At 28.2% G+C, this 15,532-nt stretch overlaps 1 protein-coding gene across 1 annotated transcript; it reads left to right on the top strand.

The window, feature by feature from the left end:
* The first annotated feature begins 3,919 nt into the window (after positions 1-3,919).
* LOC142319885 (uncharacterized) lies at positions 3,920-13,726 on the top strand. The gene is made up of 3 exons (XM_075357559.1): positions 3,920-3,988; positions 11,054-11,785; positions 13,304-13,726. Exons 1-3 carry the CDS (start codon positions 3,920-3,922, stop codon positions 13,724-13,726), a joined length of 1,224 nt encoding a protein of 407 aa, XP_075213674.1.
* Positions 13,727-15,532: the final 1,806 nt, after the last annotated feature.

The raw sequence follows: 15,532 nt of genomic DNA, 5'->3' as shown, positions 1-15,532 counted from the left end.
TTACATAAACACATTAACGACACAACAATTTGAAAAAAGCCTTTAATATTGATGGTACATCTAAATATTATATTGTAATAATCATAATCAGTATTATAGTAATTCAGTTTTACGCAAGTGTTACTGTGTATATCGATAAATCATCGTAGACTTATTATAGTTGTCACAAAATACATGATATCAGATGACATAATGAGTAATAAGAATTATTTTGCATGCAATATAAAAATATATACCACAAAAACATGCATTGAAACAGCAGCAAACAAGGGGGGGAAATGGACGAATCGTGCGTCACACTTTTTTAAAAAAAGATCGCCTCTTTAAGAACATAATTTTTATTATTATATAATAATATATCTTTAATAATTTATCAGCTATGATATTAACTCAAAAACTATATTTTAAGAAAAATAAAATTTAAAAATTCTGTTCTGGCATGATATAATTTCCAACTGCACTATATTTTGATAAGACAGAGGGAAAAAAATATATATAGCCGAATTTGAAGTCCAAACCTCCCCTCTCCCAATGAAATATGCACTCTTATCACCTCAAATATGATTTTTTTTTTTATTTACCATAATTAATCCTGCGAACAAACAATTTACTTCCTCACCAATTTTTATGAATAATCGTTAAAATGCTTCTGATACTGATTATAAAAGGTCCATACGTATATAAATAGATAAATATCCGTCCATACATTTATATTTTCCTAATTTTTTTTTAAGATTTATCCAACCTGAAACCGTTGAGAAAAAATAAATCCTTGAGGTAATTTTTTAAAACGTTACTGTGTCTCTTTTTTGCATTCTATTACGGAAGGTAAACTGAAATGAAAGAAGTTTTTATATAAAAAAAAAAAGTAAATGAGATGTATATTTTATAATTAACATGAATTAGTTTGAAAAATATAGACAGATCTACAGATACACCAATATTTCTGCCACAACAGTAGATTGTTTCGGATGCAATTTTCCTAAATTAGAAAATTTTGGATATTTGAATTTATAAAATAAAACATGCGAAGTGTGGAATTTAACGTTGAGAAAAATTGGAAAAACTACAATTAGAACAAGTGATTACAGTAAAATAAATGATTAGTTTAATACATTTTTTTTTTCATTTTTATAGTTTTAAATGAAGTTAACACATTTCTAATCTTTTCGCTTCATTCTTATTACACCTTTGTTAAAATTGTTCTACATAACTTGACTTAACTAAAAATTATAAACCTAAATATAATATACAGTATTTGTCAGTAATGATTTAATCAACTTAGTTAAGAGAGAAAAAAATAATAAAGATGACATAAATCGATCACAGAAAGTTTAACTAAACCCAAACTTCAGAAGCAATAAACGATTTCATCTATTAACCGATTTAATCGTTCTCAAGTTATGCAATGTTAATAGAGGTCGGCTTATAAGTTTCACTTCCTAGTGACATACTAAGCGGTTAAACCCGAGCACATCTTCTTTTTCAAAAATCGTCTTTTTCATTTTTCGTTTCATTAACTTCTGAGTATATTTGTTTAAAAAATTTATACTATTTCAAAACGACTGATATTCATAAAAAGACAGAAATACCATTTTATTTTATTTCATTTTATTTACTTCAAAAACCTTTAAAAAAATAATAAATTTCATAGTCAAAAGTTCAGAAATCTGTTACCTTATTCTACACTTGCTACAGAATGAATGTATTTTGTAAATGTTTTCAAACACTTTTATAATAGAACTCAGGATTATGAAGTAACATCCAGTAACGCTATTCACTTACATAAAATAGCTGCAAAATTATTCACTAATTAAAACAGTTGACCTGTTTTTCAAGCCAAAATTGATTGAAGTTTTCTTTTTCACTTGTTTTTCTTCGCATAATTAATCTTTGTCTGCATTAAATATGTAATACATACTTTGCTGGTAGATCACTAAACTACTTTAATTTAAAAATCCAGGAAGATAAATTCTTAAAATTTCAGTACACCTCAATATAAGTTGGTCAGATTCCGTAACATTTTAGACATATAAAAGCCAAATTAATTGTCATAAGTCTACTTGTGTAAATTACTTTACGGATATTTTATATATAAAATTAATAAATATCATCAGAAAAACATTAAAATGAAGGTCAAGAACTCGATAATAAAATAAAAGTAAAAGGATATAAAAGACAATGATAATAATAGTAGGAGTGAATCGCTTACATAAATCATAAGACTCATGACAATAATATACCAGCATAAAACGGTAAATAGATCTAGAAAATGGAGCATAGGTGAAAGCCGATGCTACACAAACGCCTTGAAGTACATTTTCATTTAACTTACTTTATTTATAATGAAACAATATATTAAATAATTTTTTTCTTTCTTTAGAGTAAGATTACGTCTTTTTTTTAACGTGCTAATGCTATTGTTTGTGATTCAGAGACCTTCTCTAAAGAATATATGCTCTTAACTATAGCTGTAGCTTCACATAAAACTTCCTACAAGTAAAATATACTCTTAATTGGTTTTAAATGTTATTTCTAACAATATTCTGAAATTTTTATAACATTACAGAAAATAAGTAACAAAAAAATTACTTTTCATAATTTTAAAAGAAAATACATGTACCGTCAGACCTTTTGTTCGTTGTTTTTTTTTCAAACTCTTTGTAACATTTTTAAGTACTGTATGTTCAATAAAAATAAAAATAAAAAACTTAATAAAATCGATATCAAAATGGAATAGACAGAAAAATTTAGAATTTTAATTCTTCTTAAATTTTCAGTCAAAGTCAGCTATAAATTAAAAATTAATAACTTACCACTCATTAATTTTCAATAATTTTTAACAACAAAACAGTTCAAAGAATAATTGGAAAATGTTATATTTTATTTTTTTACTTTTATCATTTTTGAAACCATTTTTTTAAAGCTATGATTTTTTTTATTATGGTCATGGGCATGCTTACGTGTAACAAAGAAGATAAGATAGATGAAATGATGTTTAAACTACTTTCTTTTATATCAATTTTATTCATAAAATAAGAAGAGCTAAAAATATTTCTTTATCTATGATGAACATCCGCTCACTGATAAGGCCAAACAAAGATAAGGAATACGGAACTACTGGAATGTTCATAAAAGACGTAAAAAAGATTACGACCGAGCGTGTACAAGAATATGAACCTTTTTTACCTCACGTTTCCAACAAATGACAAAACCTTAATAGTTTTTATGAAAATATTTTGTGTTATCAGAATGATATCATAACGCATAACTATCCAGTATTACGAATTGATGACAAATAACGGAACAAAAAATATCAGAAATCCTTCCGTGTCCGAATCCCAGTTGGGGATGTTTTTTATACACGAAAAAGCAACCTTTGAGCTTACGGAACGAATTATCAACAATAAAAAATTATAAATTAAAAAAACCACCATCATTTTCGTTTCAAAAATCTTCTACGTAATTTACTGAGACCAGTGGCGGGTCGCGTGTAGGCACTGTGGAATTCCAGCATCCCCTATTTCCACTTGATATCATCAATAATATTTAATATAAGAGTCCTTTTTTTCTTTCAGTCTCTCTTTTATACTTGTACAATATATAATCCTTAAGCTTAATGTCACTAGCCATCCCCCAGTTACAAAAATACAAAAATCGTTATATGGAACTGTACGCTTCACAGTTCCAGTGGCATAGTGTCTGGCTGTTGCGCGCATGCGCACATAGGAAGATGCACGCGAGGCTGCGAGGGAGATAGAGCACTGTCGCTCCCGCAGTGCCGATTCTGGCGTGCTGGTGGAAGGTTTTTTTTTTTACTCCGCGTGTATATGGAACGTTCCCTGTTCGTTACCTTTACTAGTTCAGTCTGTGAAAGGAATATCAAAGTGATTTAGTTGGTTTTTAGTGTGATCGGAAGATGGCGGAAAGCAAGGGCTCTTTGATTGGCACATCTGTCCAAAAACAAGCTGGAAGGCTGAAACAGAAGGTAATTAATAAAATATAATTATGTATTCGTTTCTGTCAATACAGAAATTTAGATAAACAACACAGAAATTTAGATAAGCACCAATGGAATAGTGTTTTTAAGCGGACATTTTATTAAGTTATCTAATAATTGTAAAAAGTATTATCTGTATTGACATTTTATTATTTATTCGGTTAAACCGAATACGGTTTTGAAGCACAATGTGCTTAAAAAGCCGTGTACCTTATTCTTGAATATGTTAAAGAGTAGAATTAGATTATTATCCTGCTTCCAGCAATTCTATCTGACTCATTTTTTTCAAACTTTTATTTTACAGTAAGCCATGGCCTTGAAAAGGCCTAGAAAAAAATTTTTTGGAGCAGCACCCCCACTAATTTTAACTACGAGCCGCCACTGTATGAGACCATGGTAAACTTTATTGAAATATCTGTTCGGGAAAATAAAATTCGCTCGTAATTAGTGAGGAAGTAAGAAAATATAAATTAAATTACATTTACCCAGAGTAAAGATAAAATCATATTTAATCTAATACACGAAATGACCATTAATAACGGCAATCTAATCAAGGTCTTAGCTAAAAGTTATTATCAACTAATCCCTTATCTATGATTACAAATATACATACGAGTACGTATGTCCTCTCTTAAAACATATTGCTCTCTTTCGACACAGTTAAATTTACAAATGTATTACCTGTTATTATTGTATTTTAGTATAACTAAACCTTGAGGGTATTTCTTCACGACTTCTTGGCATTTGTGTAACTTGCCAGTGGTGTTTTATAAGTGACTTTTTTAGGCGGTTATTAATCTAACGTATATTACATAAATGCACAATATTCATTATTTTCCTACTTAATATAAGCGATGAGTTAATTTATTTTTAATTAACGTCTCACAATTTAAAAACAGATTATTTGAACTGAACAATTAACAATCGACAACAATTTATGAAATAAAGTAGCGCTAGTTTAGCATAATCTTCAATGGTTTTTTATTACTCAGACAAAAGTGGAAAATTTCAGGTTAAACTAATGAACAACATATTTTTTTTTACTGGAAAAGACTAAAAACAGAAAAAAAAATCTTCTTTGATATTATCATCAGAACAGCACCGATTTTTTGTTTTCTATAAAGAAGAAATTAGTATTGATTCGAATAATCTTGCTAAGGATTTTTTTTATAAATTCAGCTCAACGGAAATCAATAATATTTAAAAGGAAAAGTACATTATTACAGTGTAATTTTACCATAATTTATTGCACAAAAATACCGTCTAAAATTGTATTATTGATTATTTTTCTAATTACTATTACCCCCAATAATTTTCGTATATTTATTAGAGAACTTCGTGTTTCAGTTTCTTCCGTATTTTCCCCAATAAGCCCAACAAAAAATTTACTGCATCCAAAAAGAACTATTGCAATTAAAAAAAAAAGAATTTTCTTAATAGCTTGGTAATTTTTTAATATTTTCGTATAATAATTGGAAAAATAATTCTATAATTAAGTTCTTTCTTAACATTTGGTATTAAAATATGAAATTTGATGGATTTTTGTCATTCGATCATTTTTTTAAATTTTAATTATGCGATTGAAAATTTTCGTACATACATTCCAATTACAATGCATTTTAATGATATGTAACAATAAATTAGGTGCAGTTTAAACAATAAATTCTCCCGGAGTCGCTGCCACATACTTCGTTCAATTTATTTTATTGATGAGGTCTTAATAAACGGGCAAATAAAAGAAGGTATTATCATTTTAATCAAGTTTTTTTGATAAACAGGTACTATCTATTTTTTATTCATGTGAGATGCAACTTCTTGAGAGAAAACTGCAAGTAACTAAAATTGTTTTGCACAATCAAGCTTAATAGGGAAAAGACTGAACAGATTTTAATTACATTTTCAGTGAAATAAGTTCAAGTCCCAGCTTAAACCATAAAGATTAATTTTAAAATTTTAAATGAAAATAAATATTTCACTTAATAGCTGCTCAATATTTATCGACTCGTTAAATTATTTTCCTTTGGAAAATAATATAATCATATATAATAATTTTCCTAAGAAAACGGAAATGGTTTAGTATTTAGGTTATAGAGGAATGATATTTAAAAGTTAAAATTAAAATTTATTTATAATTAAAAAGTTAAATTTACCTTTATAGGTTCTAGAAACAATATATACGAATATTTAAATTTAAAAAGAAAATGATTTTATTAATTAGCATCTATTAATTATCAGAATTTTATTAATTAGATGATTTTTAATCTAACAGTAAAAAAAATCGGCGGTTCATTTAAAATAACTTTTTGTCCTACGCAATCATACAAAATAAAGTAATTGTACGATGCAATCTATCAAACTAACTTTGAAAAAAAAATCATTTAATTGGATAAAATTACACAAAAAAAAACACATGGCCTGGATTTTGCAGAATAACAGATAAATTGTAAATACCTTACAACTTACTTAGCCAATATGATAAACTTAATTTAATTATCTCTGATACGCGATTAATTTTATATAAAAGAAAAATAAACTAAATTATTAAAAAATTAAATTACAGCACATTAATTAAAATGTTTGATTTAATGTTAACATTAAAATCAATTAATCATGTGTGAGAGTGTAATTTATGTATCATCATAATTATTACAAATATTTAAAAAAAATTCTTAAATACATTTTACCGATAAATTTCATAATTTTAACTGAAAATTAGATATTAAAAAAACAAGGAAAACTTAAATGAATCGACCGTTAAAAAATAATATTATAAGTTTATTTTTACAATAAAATTTAATTGCAATAGTTATTATTAACAAGACCAACTGCTTTGGATAACTGTACGTATGATATAAGATACAAAAACAGTTAACCGCGTACAAAATTCCCTAATGAACGAATACATGAATCTTACTTAACGTGTGTTGTTGTTAGGCCAAGACCAAAGAATGGCATTGCATCAGAGTAAGGCGTTAAGCGGTAATCACGGCGCTAGTTAGTTAATGTTGTCGATGACCACCAAAGAAATAACTAAATCGATTATAAACGAGATAAGATGATCTAACTCGTCAATCCAAACTCACACAAATTCATATCCATCCCTATACTGTAACGATAAACAGTGACGCAATCGATATGGCCGCCAGTAATTTCTGCTTGCCTACTCTTCCACACTGTATAGTCCAATGAAAGGAAGGTCATGACGTCACTACGGTACGTATGAAAAGAACCCGTTATGATGTAAAGTGGTACCCGGGTACACCGGGATGTTCTCTTCTCTGATCTTCTTCATTGCAGGGCGATGTCGTAATCACCTACCCCTTCTTCTTACCGTAACTTTTGTCCATTTAACTGCCACTACATATATATACAACTCCAACCCCAAACGAAGACACAGTCAACATCACATCGAACATCCCATCAACATGGCTAAGGTGAGCGAATTCTATTATAAATATAAAAGTATATCTTTATATTCAAGAAATACTGTATATACTTTCTTAATAAAACACAGTTTAATTTAAATGTTTAATACTTATAATAAAACTATCCTGCATACATAATTTTTTTTTTTTAAATCATTTACTGAAAATTTTTTTAAAATAATGATTACACTAATCAAAAAGCGAACAAAGAAGCTGAGGATTATAAGTAATATTAAATTTTAAATGTTTATATTAATTCATCTTTTAACAAATATTAAATATTTATGTCCGTTTAAGTAAACAAATTCATTAATAAACTTATGAACTTACAGAATGCATTTTGTAGCCCACACACCTATTCACGTAAAACGAATATTGCAAATATATATATATATATATATATATATATATATATGCGTGTGTGTGTGTGTGTGTGTGTGTGTGTGTGTGTGTGTGTGTATGGCTTCAGGTTAATTTTAATAAATAATCGTAATTATTAAAATAAAATAGTATTTTTAAAAATAAAAATTTAATTAAATGCACACAAAACGTTTACATGATTTAACATAAATTTTAATAAAGCTTGAGGAAATTAAATTCATTACTGAGTAAAGCTTTACTCAGTGAATTAAAATTTAATTCACTGAGTAATTTTTTTTTTTTTTTGTTAACAATCAGCATTACATCTTATTATCTGTAATACTAATAGAGCGAGTAGTAGCCTCGCCCACTCATTCGGAGGTCCCGGGTTCGAATCCAATTCAGGCATGGCATTTTCACACGCTACAACAAAATTTCATTTCATCCTATGAAGCACTACCTAACGGTGATCCTGGAGGCACTTGCTATAAATGATTAAGCGAGCTGTTATCAGATGATTTTATAATAGTGCAGAACCGTAGTCAAAATAAATGATTATTATTCAATAAGACTTTATAGGCCAACACTTTTAGCTATGGACGTAACTGAATTGTACTGTTATATGTGTTATCATTATCCGTTGCTTAAATTAATATTACTTTTGAGAACTGAGAGACATGAAACCGGGCTGGACCTGCTGTTGAATCGTAATTTTGCGTAAAATTGGAATTAAAAAATCTATAAGTAAATTTTATAACTTATAGAAAATATATTAAATATAACTTTCTAGATTTTTAACTTTTTAGACTTTAATTTGCCTCGCAACTAAAGTATTGATACAAATTACAGGACAGTATTTGATCTTTTTATTCTCATCAAACCATTCCTAATACAATGCTATTAATTGAACCACAGGGAACAAAGAACGCTTCTAATTCACTTAATTTTTTTCATTTTTAATAAAAAGAACAATCAATGGCATTAAGCATATTAAGAGACATAAGAAACCCATCGCGCTATGTACTTTTTTTATCAATGGAAAATTTTATTGAGTTTAATCTGTAGGTGGTTATTTTGAGAATTTATAAAAATGGATGAAATAAAATTTTAACAGTTATCAGTTTTGCTTTAATATAATCTTCTACATATATAAAAATTAATGTTTGTTTATTTGTCCCAAATGCGTCCTATACCATTCAACCTATGGAATTTCGATGAATAGTTGTGCGCACACCTGCGAAGGTTTCTGACTTAGTTTGGACCCGCTAGGTGGTGCTGGGATCAAGATATTTTGAAAGATTGTATTTATGGTCCGATTTGGCTCATATTCAGAATAAATGTTACATGGAAAGAAATACTTCTGCAAAAAACGCCCTCGCTAGATGACGCTGGAGTTGAGATTTTTGAAAAAATTGCATTTATGGTCCGATTTCGATATATATGAAACAAATAAATATAAACAGATTTTCTTCTTTATAAATATAGAAGATCACCCGCACGGACAAGATGCATATTACCAAATTTTAATTTTTTTAAATTCGTCCGGAAGATCTCGCAAGCAAAAACGTACCTAAACAAAAATAAAAAACCTAAAGATCTCGTAGGCTAAGCTTATCTAAGCTTTGACACTTTTCCTTAAGTGGTCAGGAAAACGACTTTGTAAAAGTGCATTAGTGAATAAAGTGTAAAAAATAAATTTTAAAAAAAATTAACAAACTTGCATTCAGTTGCATAATTAAGATAATAAGACTTTATTTAAAAGTTTTGCAAACAAAAAAAAAACATTTGAAATGAGTTTTAAGGAAATGGTTTTTGTTGTTTAATGCTTATCTGCTACGGCTCGCATTGGGAAACGCAAGTAACCAAATAGCGCGGGCGAAGCCGCGACGTGGATGCTAGTTAATTATATGTAATTAATTATTTAGGTACAAATTAGAATCTCGTTTGTTTTTCTCATTGTTAAGACCAGCAATGATTAAACTATTAATTTAATTATAACTGGTAATAGAATCCAATTAAAAGTTAATAGTATTATTTCCATTTTTAGTATTTCATTATTAAGCTGATACACGAGATTTCAGTCTCATATATATATATTTTTTTTAATACTAATATTTAATAATTCTATTAAAGTTTAACTTTTTTTTTTAAATTTAATAAAACATAGGTATTATGATAGTTATGTAAATACCCATGTAAGTAAAACTCTATTAAATTAATAAAACAACTTTAGAACTAATGTCTAAAAAAGTGGTAAAAAATAAAATATTTCAAAATCGATTATCGTTGTTATTGTATTGGAGGTTGTTATTTTTCTTTAAAATAATTTCCAACTAAGAATATTGTAAAATTACATTGCAGATCATTAGTTTTTTTATTGTAGAATTCTGTTTGTACAACTATTATTCCAACAAAAATATTTTATTACTACGTTCCATCAATTTACAAGAAAAACGGTTTCTTTTTCGGTTATTGAATTTCTTTTCAAACCTTATTAACACACACCTATGAGAAACTAAGAAATTATTAATTAACATGAAAACGTTTAAAAAAGTTAAAATGAGAAATATATATATATTTAAGTTTAATAAGTTAAATAATAATATTCGACATTTATTTTTATTTTTTAAATACTCTTCATTTCTAAAATTTTAATTTTTCATAAATTATATACCAGGATAATTTTAGTAGGGTGACCTGTTTAATCACCCAATAAAATATATGCTGTAAAACTATTTAAATTACCTGTTTGGTAATTTTAACCCTTGTATTTCTTCAGCATTTACAAATTTGTATTTGAAGAAAACCACTTTTTATGTAATTTTAATTACAAGAGAAATAGGTTCAATACATTTATAAGTATTACAGATTTAACTTTAAGATACTTCAAATCTTACTATTAACTTCTCATGCCTTTCAGTACTCGCTTATATAACATTAATTAAATTTTAAATTACCTTACGGATGAATGTACAAATAATCAACCAAAAAAAAAAAAATTTAAATGATCTTAGTTGCATTCAAACTTTAGGCGGAAAACTTTAAATAAAAGCATTCTCACTTATTGTGCTTAGGTTCTGGAACTTAAAAACTAGAGTTCAATTTAAATTATGATTAAAATAATTTAGATAACCATTTATATAAATAACAATAATTAACGTATCATCGTTCCAACGATGAAAAACCTAGCCGGTTACTTTAACTTTTATAAATAATAATGTTGTAAATATATGCAACATATTTTAACTTGAAAATATTCTGTTTTCAGATCCTGCTGGTTACATCCTGCCTGATCCTCAGCGTATTTGCTGAGCCACCAGCAATTGGAGGAGGTGCATACTTGCCTCCATCATCACAATATGGTGCACCATCCTCTCAGTACGGTGCTCCGTCATCCCAATACGGAGCTCCCAACGGTAATGGTAATGGTAACGGTAACGGTAACGGTATCTCATCTCAATACGGAGCTCCCAATGGTAACGGTAACGGTATCTCATCTCAATACGGTGCTCCATCATCCCAATATGGCGCTCCATCAAGTCGATACGGAACCCCCGCAAACGGACTTTCTTCTCAATACGGAACTCCCTCTAGTCGTTATGGTGCACCATCAAGTTTTAACGGACGCCCCTCAAGTCAATACGGTGCTCCCACCAACGGTGGATACAGAGGAAGTAACGGTAACGGAGGAGTTTCATCTCGTTACGGAGTACCTTCAGCAGGAGGTTATTCTGGAATAACAGGTGCGACCACAAACGGATACAACGGTAATGGTGCTGGCAGTTACAACGGAAATGGAAACGGATATAGTAACGGTGCAGCTAAAGGTAATGGTTACAGCAACGGAAATGGTTACAGCAACGGAAATGGTTACAGCAACGGAAATGGTTACAGCAACGGAAATGGTTACACCAACGGAAATGGTTACAGCAATGGAAACGGATACGGAAATGGAAACGGATACGGAAATGGAAACGGATACAGCCAAGACGATCTTTCGGTAAGTTCTACTTTTCTTTTCTTTTGACAGTTAATTAACATAAAGAAAACCTCTACAAAAATAAAATAAAAGGTTACTATTTACGTTTGAAATTGTATAGCTCTCAACACTTACTTCTAACTACATGCTACATCAATTTGTATATAGAATCAAAAATTACGTTAATTAGAATTATTTCGGAGGGTTACTATATTTTCTACAAAAAAAAAAAACATGTTAATGATGTGATTTTCTATAAAAAAAATTATCCCCAGAATTGCATATAAATAAATTGTATTGTAAATCAATTTATAATTTAATACATCCCACCAATGAAACTGCTTTAACATACATTCAAATAAAGATTATTTAATTTCTGTGACAGTGTTTTCATAATAAATTCCAATAATTATAATATTATTTGTTATTAGAATCTACTTACAGAAAATGTCTAGAAGCGACAATATAAATCTAAAACATTACAATTTTTCATTAATAAAGCTTTATAGCGTAATGTAGGTTGTGATAAAATATGTTAAATCTGTAAATCTGTGAAATCTATCAGTCTACTTCGCTCAAGAACAAGGAATTTCATTCTTAAAACCCTACCGAAAAACTTGATCATTAATATTTAATATCTGGTTAGAACACTTACTGATAAAGGGTGACAGTAATAACCCTTTAATTTGTGACTGAACTTATTAATTATAAGTGATTAAATTATTAATTAAAATTTAGTAACAAATATAACGTTAGATATATTGATCATCTGTCTGCATTAGAAATATATAATAGTAAATTTTAGAAGAGCCAGATTATTGTAAAACTAAATAAAAAGAAACCAACATAATAATAGCATTGTAAATCTTTTGTTCGAATTAGAACAAAACTTCGGCATCATTAAAATACAAATATATCATTTATTCTTAACTAAACTAATACAGAATCATTTTCATCAACAAGACCTACTTAATAGGAAATAATCTCAAAGTAGAGGATAGGAGTAGAGTAGAGAGTAGGAGTAGAGGATAGGAGTATAGGAAATAATCAAAGTAAAGCTTTTTCTTTAGCGAACAAAGGAATGGTTTGCAAGAAACCACTTCTTTGCTTCACCACACCATACCACACCTTTTGGCATAGGTTCTTTGATAACAAAGAACCTACACCACCAAAGGAGTTTCAGTTGGATTAAGTTTAAATGGATCTTGGTATAATAGTTAGGTACACGACTGATATAGACTCCTATAATTTTCTTTTAGACACGCTTTAAAAAATTATAATTTTTCTTTACTTTTAAGTACGTTTTTTTTCAAATAAAATAAAACCTGTTATTGATTGTATGACTATGTACGTCAAATTTATGCCGTCTGCTGCTGCTTCTGCTATCATTCAGTAAGCTTGTTTCACAAAGTATATTGACCTTAAATTGGTGTCAAAATCTCCTCCCCTCCCTACAGATTGTTAGGAAATAAAAGTAAAACTAAAACAAAAACTACTTTAACATAATATTCATTAATTCTCTCTTTTACTTCATTTCAGGAGCCTGCTAATTATGAATTCTCATATGATGTAAATGCACCAGAATACGGAGTAGAATTTGGACACGAAGAAAGTCGTCAAGACGAATTCACAAAGGGTTCATATCACGTTCTATTACCCGATGGTAGAACACAACTCGTTGAATACACAGCCGATCAAGAAGGTTACAAACCAAAAGTTACTTACCAAGGAGGAAATGGAAATGGAAATGGAAACGGAAACGGTTACGGTAGAAACGGAAACGGAAACGGTTACGGTGGTAACGGTGCCGGAGGTTACGCAGGTAATGGCGCCAACGGATATCCTAGTGGAAACGGAGGATATGCAAACGGTAACGGTTATAATGGAGCGGCCAATGGTAACGGTAATGGAGGCAGAAACGGTGGTTATGCTAATGGCGGGGGTTACCAGTACAAAAAATAACCGGACTAGAAGAATTAGATGAAATGTAGCAATTTAAAGTTACCAGCCATATGTAAATAAAATGCCATATTTTTTATAGGAATATTATTTAAAATAATTAATTATTATCGTATACTTTTTTGTATATAAATTGTAAAAATACATTTTTTTAATAAACAATTTTTTTATAAGATATAATCGACTGTTTTATAACTTTGTTATTCCTCAATTTCCAGATATTATTTTATATTATATTTATGTATTCTACAATTTAATGTTAATAAAAGAATAATAAAAAAAAAATTAAACTTGTGTGCCAAAATAGCTTACCAATTAATATCCTTTAATAAATATTATCTGCATTATTACCTATTAATTCAAACTGGTATAACCAGCTACATCTGTTATTAGTTTTGATTTTATCTTTAATTCTGCTCATTGAAAACAAATTCTACTTTTCACATTCTAAACACTAGTAGCACTATTGTTTCACGCGGATAACTGTTTTGTTTTTATATTTTGTACATATATACATATAAAATTATTAAATCAAACACGAAAAATTATTTATAATAAAACATGTTTACAAAATATTTTAAAATACTTTTACTTTATCAAAATATTTACTTGTAAGATTGTCAACAAGCTATTATCGGTAATAATATTATTAATCACACTATATGCTAAAACATAAAACAAAAGTAATAAGAATAATAGAATTAAATAAATCCAATAACGAAAAGTAGGCAATGGTGATAAAAAAAGAAATTAACGTAAAATACAAATAATAATAATAATAATAATAGCTAATAGCATTAATAGCTAAAATATATTTGACTTTTGTAAAAAATGTTTTTTTTAAACTTTTTAAAGAGTTATAAATTCTAAGACAATACCGTTCGAATAGGACAAGCACTACCTGATTGAATGAAGACTAATAGGACAAGCACGGCAGACTGCATTGCTAAACGAAACAAAATCATACCAACAGATATCACGTATGAAGAATTTTAGAAAAGATATATAGTCTTTTAAATACTTATAGATAAACATCCACATCAGTAATACAGTAATATTATAACATTATATCATTCTTATAACACTTATAGCTTGAAACACCATTTGCGTACCTTAAAAAAATATAACATTTTGATTCATGCTAACATCAACATATGAACAACGCAGATTCCTCCTTCCCAAGTTACGAGATTCAATCTCTTAGACGATTAATATTCCAAAAATAAAAATGAACTTTAGCTTTAGTTACAAAATTAGTAAACAATTTAATTAGCTAGTTTAAGTAGCTTTATTAAAAATGAATTAGCTTTAATTATTTTTTTGTATCTTTATTTTTTTTTAACAAACTTCCTTTAGAATTTGAGTAATGATTGAAAATGTTGTAAAGAAGAAAGCAGTCTCTGAACTGATGTATATTAAGCGAAGTATCAAATACTGTGAATTAATATGCTGTCTCTTAGATGAATAATAGTTGATGTAAAAAATTTGAAATAATCTAATAGAAAAGGAAAATCTAGCTTGTAAGTTAATTTGCAAATCTTACAGAATAGTAATATACTCTCTATACGAATATATATATATATATATATATATATATATATATATATAGCATACTAATGAAATTAATTATCTTTGTTATATAAAAAAGTTAGACATCAATAAAAAACATAATAAAGAAAATATCACAATAATATAACCGGAGGAAAACAGCAACATACCCCAAAAAAAATTGTCAGCGAATCAAAAATAAAAGTGATTCACTAGATTATTTTATTAGGAGAAAAATTACTTTTTTACATCTGCTAAAAA

Source organism: Lycorma delicatula, chromosome 2 (assembly GCF_047948215.1).
Source record: "Lycorma delicatula isolate Av1 chromosome 2, ASM4794821v1, whole genome shotgun sequence".
In the NCBI taxonomy this organism is placed as follows: domain Eukaryota; kingdom Metazoa; phylum Arthropoda; class Insecta; order Hemiptera; family Fulgoridae; genus Lycorma; species Lycorma delicatula.
This window is presented reverse-complemented; position numbering and strand designations above follow the sequence as displayed.